General features: G+C 44.5%; 1 protein-coding gene across 6 annotated transcripts in view; it reads left to right on the forward strand.

Moving 5' to 3' along the window:
* LOC144669448 (epsin-2-like) overlaps positions 1-7,037 on the forward strand; it is a 44,725-nt gene extending 37,688 nt beyond the window's left edge. For all 6 annotated transcript variants that reach the window (XM_078531884.1, XM_078531887.1, XM_078531890.1 and 3 more), the window contains 2 exons: positions 53-3,283; positions 3,488-7,037. In XM_078531884.1, the coding sequence (XP_078388010.1) occupies positions 53-330 (278 nt within the window). In that variant the 3' untranslated portion in view covers positions 331-3,283; positions 3,488-7,037. The remainder of the gene's footprint in view (positions 1-52; positions 3,284-3,487) is intronic.
* Positions 7,038-7,164: the final 127 nt, after the last annotated feature.

Genomic DNA, 7,164 nt, shown 5'->3' on the forward strand with positions numbered 1-7,164 from the left:
CAATTGACTTTCTCCCTCCCTGAGTTTTGACAAGGTCTCTTTTCCTCCACAGGCGCACCTGCTGCTTCGGCCAACCCATTCCACCCCACGTCCGCACAAGTGTCCAGCTCCGTGATGGCCGTGACCCAGACTCCATTTGGACCCGTCAGTGTGAGCGGTGCCTCCTTCACGATGCCCAGAGTCGGGGCTGCTCCCGTGGTAACCGTGCCAGTCATGCGGGTGCCGCAGAGCAGCGGTGTGCAAGGGATGATGGGGTCGACCTATGTTACCATGGCAGCCCCTCCTGCCTCTGGTCCGTCTGCAAGCTCCACCAATCCATTTTTATTATGATCCCTGTCTCGGCTCATGTTTAAGTGATCTGTTTTATAACTGTGGTTTCCCTCTAGCCTCTGTAAAATTCCAGTCTGAAATATCCTGAGTTCTTCCTTTTTGGACAATTGTGAGAATGTCATTAAGATGCAAGAAAGGTTGTGTGTGTGTTAAATTACACTCGGCTGTCCTGGACTGAGAAGTGACACATCTGGTTTAACAGTTCAGTAAAGTCTGTTGAGCGTGAGCGGGGAAGTTGATTGCAGCTTGCTGTGCCGATTGTGTAAACGTAGAGATGCAGAAATAACTTGTATTTCCAGATTTGCTTCATGACAGTGACGGAATCCGGTGGGAATCCCGATTTGGCAAGTCTACCCAGTAACCCCTAGCCATCAGGAGCAGAATGCTGGCTGTCTGGTGGAGTTGGTCAGTTCTGTGCAGCTAAGTTACCACGAATGTGGCACGTGCGCATGAGGCTTCGGTGCTGCGCTGCCTTATCTTGTGACTCTGACCAACAGCTGGGGGTGGGCGAGAAACAAAGCCAGGATCTTCAGTCTGATCGCAGGCACTCGGCCCCTCCATTTCCCAGCAAGGATTCACTGGTGGGAAACGTGTGTTTTTTGCAGGAAGGATGTCATGCATTACTGCAGTTCCCAAATATAAGTTTCCGGGACCCACAAACCCCTGTCCAAGTCTGTCCTGTTCCTGGTCAGCTCTATGGGATGTAGCCTCTAGATCTGGAAAAAAGCTCTGCTCCTCACAAAGCAGCCTCCTGTCTTCCTCCTCCCCTTGTGCTGGCTTGTTACCGGGTGCTGGATGTTATTTCTCATCCTACCTGGCTGGCCCTGGGATACTTTCACACCATCTGAAGCTTGATTTTGCTCTCTCCTCTTTTCCCCTCACTCCAGTTGCACTGCTCCAAGGAACTCTGGCTCCTTCATTAGTGACACTGTAATAGTTGAATAGCTGCATAGTTTTCTAATGGAGCTGTCTGCAGTGCTTTCACAGACTGGTGGTTTGGGGTTTATTTTTGTCACTGTAAGCGCTGTAGGGAAGCTCGATTGCAGATCTGTGTCACGTAGTTATCTCCTCAGCCAGTCACTCTTTGCAAGCCATTGAATTCTTGCTGATAGCTCTGGCCTTGCAGGTTGTATCGAGACTTTACAGCTCGGTGCTGGATTCTGTCCGTTCGCTGCCAGTGCTTTTGTTGAAAAAAACGTTTACATTTTGTTGTTTATACGTGTTTACGATCTGCTCTGTTTGATGTGTCGGCTCGAGAGACAGGACTCGGGTCATGACGATGGTGTTGAGAGATGCAACATTCTGCAGAGATGTGCTTATTCCCTCACCCCAGCACCACTCCCCGGCCCCAGCCATGACCTCACTCGATGGAATGAATCATTCCACCATTGTTTTTTAAAAAGGGGGGACATCAAGGTCAAGACCACTGACTCGGCGGCTGGGGGGGTGATGTTTCACTGACAAACAGGGCGATTGTAGAATGCAATCCTCAGAACAGTAGTTAGATTCCCAGCAGAACTCGGATCATTAGACAAGTGAATAAAGGAGTTTAATTTTTGAGCGGTTCAGAGGGCTGTGCAGAAAGACCTGGAAGCAAATGCTCCAGCTGTCACCTGCCAGTCTTGTGCCTGGCAGCTTCTTGGGTGTGATCAGTACTGCGTTCACTGGCCCCAGTAAATACTTCCAGCAGTTAGCAGCAGACACACACCTGGTTGCTGTTGAACCTCACTTGGGCAAGCTGGGATAAGTTTTTTGAATAGGTTCCAGAGTCAGGAAGTTGATGATATTTACCGATGCGCACCCCAGCTTGCTGCAAGAGCAGCGTCCCTCCCAAACAGCCCAGAGGCTTCAGGAGACTCCCCGCTCTCGTATCAGTGACAATGGGACGACATCAGACACAGCAATAAGAACTTAAAACTTTTTAAATCTTTAGACAGCTGCCTGAATTTAGTGCTTCTCTGAAGATGTGGGGCCTCAGGAATGATAAAGAGTGAAGGTGAGAAAGGATTTGGGGGAGGGTTGTAACAGTCATTTCAGCATTAGTGAAGGGGGGTGGGGGGGGTTGGTATTTTTGCACATCAGGAGAGGAAGGTGTTGGAGGTTTGGACATCGGAAGTGGTGTGAGGTATAAAGTGAGTCTGTTCTTCCGCAGACCTCGCCACTGTTGTCCATCAGCAGGGAAATGCATCCTTGACCAGGTAATGTTGTCGTCCGTGTATGTGCGCAGACACTAGCCAGTCTTCCCAGAGTGATTGACTGACTGCTCTTCCATACTGAATACAGCCCAGAGCTCCCCTCACACATCGATGTTTCCCACAGGTGCTTTATTAATGTAGAATTTTCCTACTGAAGTGTTTTTTAGGCTTCGGTTCACCTTTGTTCATTGGAAAGCTTGACCCTGAATTCCTTCACAGCCCCTCAATATCTCAATGGTGGACACCCCCCCCCCCCCCCCCCCCACCCACTTTGCTGGTGGAACTACAAAGTGAACAGTTATTGAGAGGTCTGGTTAAGGATTGTCTGGGAGAAGTTTTTTCAAGTTTACAAACACTAATGAGTGTGCAGGACAAGGACTGGGAGAAATGCCCGTGGAGATTTTTTAAAACTTGTCTTACATTCTCAACCATTTGAAAAACTGTTTCATTGCATTTAAGCTTTGGAAGTCAGGATGGGAAGTTTACAGTTTTAAGTAAACCTTGTCTGCAGTTACAGGAAAGAAAATTACAATGAACTTTTATTACAAAATAAATTATACATTCTAATTAGTTGGGATAGTTTAATTCTGGGTGCCTGGCAGTTTCTGGAATTTAAAAAAACTTTTTAGAAAAAAAATTAAAGTGAAAATTACTTTTATAATTTTTGTCCAGATCAAATACATGGAGCTTGGAGCCCAGAAAGAACTCATTCTGCCTCAGAATTAAACGTCCTCTGTAGTATTAATTCTCTGTATACAGTAAACCCCGCAGCATTAATGGTCTCTGTATACGGTAACCCTCTGCAGTATTAATTCTCTGTATACGGTAACTCTCTGCAGCATTAATGGTCTCTGTATACAGTAACCCCAGGCAGTATTAATGGTCTCTGTATACAGTAACCCTCTGCAGCATTAATTCTCTGTATATGGTAACCCACTGCAGTATTAATTCTCTGTATACAGTAACCCTTTGCAGCATTAATGGTCTCTGTATACAGTAACCCCAAGCAGTATTAATTCTCTGTATACAGTAACCCTCTGCAGCATTAATGGTCTCAGTATACAGTAACCCTCTGCAGCATTAATGGTCTCAGTATACAGTAACCCTCTGCAGCATTAACGGTCTCTGTATACAATAACCCTCTGCAGCATTAATGGTCTCTGTATCCAGTAACCTTCTGCAGTATTAATGGCCTCCAAGCACTAACTCTCTGCAGCATTAATGGTTCCTGTACAAAAACCCTTGTGTTTTGATGATCTCTGGGTACAGGACATTACTTGATAACCTTTCAACAAACTTGCTTGACATTGGAATAGTCAGTGATTTGAGTTGTCTGACCTGGTTTGTTCTCGTATTACTGGAGCCAGTTCTCTAGGTATAAGTGTCCAAGAGAACAATAGTACCTCTCTACAGAAACATGCTATCCTGGGTAAAACTGATAACACTAACTACACAAAATGTGTGTAAGCCTCAAGATGCACTTTTAGTGCAGTAATTTTAAGTATCTGGTATTGAAGAAATATTCTTGTATTTATGTTTTGACTGACGCTGTTTGTTTGTGGATGTTTTCTGTTTAACTTCTTTACATCTCTCCCATCCTCACCAGGGTATCTTCATCCCTCCCAATACTGCCCTTTCTCCTGGTCTCTGTCACAAACCACAGCTTCTGAGTGATCCTCTGTGAGGCTCACAGGACTTTGGACCTCTGCTTTTAAGTTCAAGTTTGACAGCCTGCTCTCCAGTATTAATTCTCATGGTAAATTGAGCCTCAGATTTTCTAAAGACAGTTCCATATTTAGCACTTGATCGGTATTTTCTAAATGATTTTAGATTTCTGGGGTTCTGACCGTGAAGGGAGCTGGGTCCTTTGTTCCCTTTATGTTGACATGGATTGGGTGATGCATCTGACCTTCCACCTTTTAACTTGGTGCTAATTAGTAAACGTAGAGACTGCAGGGTGGCTGGTGTGGGAAATGATTCACTGGAATTTTGAGTTGAAGCACGAGGATGTGGCAGCGACCACAGATGTTTTACTCCGTTTCTAACCTCATGCTGCACCTGCCCTGGGAGGAAATGCTCGTTTGGTGCCTGAAATCGGAAAACATCCCGATACAGTAGCCCTCAAATTAAAAGTTAAAATGCTGACGGTTTGAGTTACTTTGCTCCGATATTGGAATAAGAAGGATTGAGTGTCCAGAAATGGTTGTGCTGTTGGATATTAAGTTGTATTGGCCGTGATCAGTAGGATAGATGGTTGTTTGGGAAGATTCAACAGTAAAGAAGGGGACTAATGTTTGTATACCCATACAGGATTAAACACTTGTCCACGTTTGGTATTAAAAGTTTTGGGGGTGGGGACAGGGATGGGTCGGGACAGGGATGGGTCACCCTTATCTCTTGGGTGTTCTCTTTTATTTGGATGCACCTGTGCCAGAGTCTGACTTGGTGGAAACAGACCCCTGGCAGCTGCTGCTGCAGTGTCATAATATTTGAATAGAAACGTCCCTTTCCCTGACTGTGTTTATTGGAATCTGGAAATGGTCCGGCAGGGTGGATGTAGGGAGAAGAATTTTTAAGAATCAAGCAGAAGGGAACATTGGGCTGGTGGAGAATGTATTGGATAGCAGGCGAGATGAAAGTGGTGCAGGAGCCTTTTAATAAGCGTTGCATATTTTGGGGAGTTGAATGTTGCAGGAGATGAGGAATGTATTGTGCATTTGCAACACGTGGGGGGGTCAAAGTAAAGCCACCATTGTCTATTTCCTTTGAGAAGTGACAGATAATGTAACCAATCTTTGAACAATGCACATTCGATTCCATTCGGGTAAAGGGCACTTGAGTTTTTAGGCTATACTTCGGGAGTGTTGAGTCCATCACTCGCCCTGTAGTGTAATGGATTTCTAAAATATAATTACACGCTGATTTCTATGAAAACAAGTTGTTCCCTTTCTATCTCTGATCGCTCACCCATGAGGCGCCCCTTGATGTATTTTATCCTGTCTGGTGATCTGTTTCTCCTTGTACATGTTGGTATCTGATCCACGAGCACCTCAGTACAGCAACACCAAGACACTCTGATTATCTCTGAAAATCTGCTCTGTATCTTTTTCTTCTCGCACTGCACTGGTTTAGAAGCTGTGTTCAGTATTTTATTTTTGTAAATTTTGCAGCATTTTAAGGGACCTGGGCATCTAGTGCCATGTACATTATTTATTTTTTGTGTTGGAGTGAAGTGTTGTGAATAAATGGAGATTACTGAGAACTGACTTTTAAAATTTTTCATGCCTGTGTTGGAAGCAGCCGATGGTCAAAACCACTGATGTGTAAGCCCCTTTGATGGCTGTGTGGAAAGCTCCTGAACTGTACAGGCCAGAGGGGCCTCTGCCTTCCAACCTGTGCTGCATTAGCTGATCCCTCCCTGGGCTGTGGGTAGGGATGGCGTTGCAGGCCAGATGGGCACAAAAGTCATCCTGGATTTCCATGTTGGCAGACCCAGGGTCAGACTGTCAACCCTGATGCACCCCCCTCCTGCCATCTTAAATTTATAGATGAACAATAGTGAGTGGGGCAAAGTCTGCCACAGGGCCAGAGACACGAATTCTAATCTCACTTGCAGGTGGACAGGTTCCTTTCACTTTAGACATTCGTGAAATTAGATGTCCAAAGAATTTATTTTGTAGTGTATCATATGCATTATTAATTTATTATTCATGTGTATTTAATGTATAAATATATTTATCCTATAGGAATCTGGGGGGGCAAGGATCAACACATTTTCTTACCTGGTGCAGTTCATGGTGTATTCTAGCTTACTTGGGACCTTCTGCGTCCGTACACAGACTATGCATGTGGAATTATTTAAAAACTGGTTTAGTCCTGTCCCCCATTACATTGTTTCTTTAGATGATACTGTCAGTATTTTGGGAGGATTGTTTACACTCACTGCTAGTGATGCTGTACAGTGTAGTTAATGTTTTAGCACTGTTGTTGCATTTGATCTGATATTTCTGGACTGTAGCAAATGTGTTATTTGGTGCCCAGTAGCTTCGCTGTTGGTTTTAGCTATGCTTTCAAGGGGTTAGACCAGAAACCTGTTATTGTAATATGTTGGGACATTGCCTACTCCTAAATAACTTGACAATTATGAAAATTGAATGGTACTCTTCCCTTTGCTCCGCTGCCCTTTCAGCCTCTACAACAGCAGTTAATCAGTGTTGGACAGAAATCAGACCCCACACTTGATGCAGATTCCATTTAAATTGAAAGAATTGTGACTTAAGCAATATACATGAGTTTGGTTTTAAATCCCACACAATCTTCTGCTCAGCGCACTTAATGTTTCTCGCTGGCTACCTGTACAGGAAATGCTTGCAGCCTGCAACATGGGCATCCAAATCTTTGTTACAGTCCTCATCATTTACTGTAGATATCCAAGTTTTTTTTAAAGAAGTATTAAATCTCTTGGCCAGATTAACTGTACCTGCAAAAATAAAATGGTGAACCTGTCCTCTATTCCATGCTTCTTTTTACTAGGTATAAAAGGAAATCTATTTTGGCAATGCTTTTCCCTGATGAGTTTAATCTAGGCTGTCACTGGTGCAGGGATGACAGAGTGCCTGCTTTGTGGGGTCAGGGCACT

The sequence above is a fragment of the Cetorhinus maximus genome, chromosome 29 (genome assembly GCF_964194155.1).
Source record: "Cetorhinus maximus chromosome 29, sCetMax3.hap1.1, whole genome shotgun sequence".
Classification (NCBI taxonomy): Eukaryota; Metazoa; Chordata; class Chondrichthyes; order Lamniformes; family Cetorhinidae; genus Cetorhinus; species Cetorhinus maximus.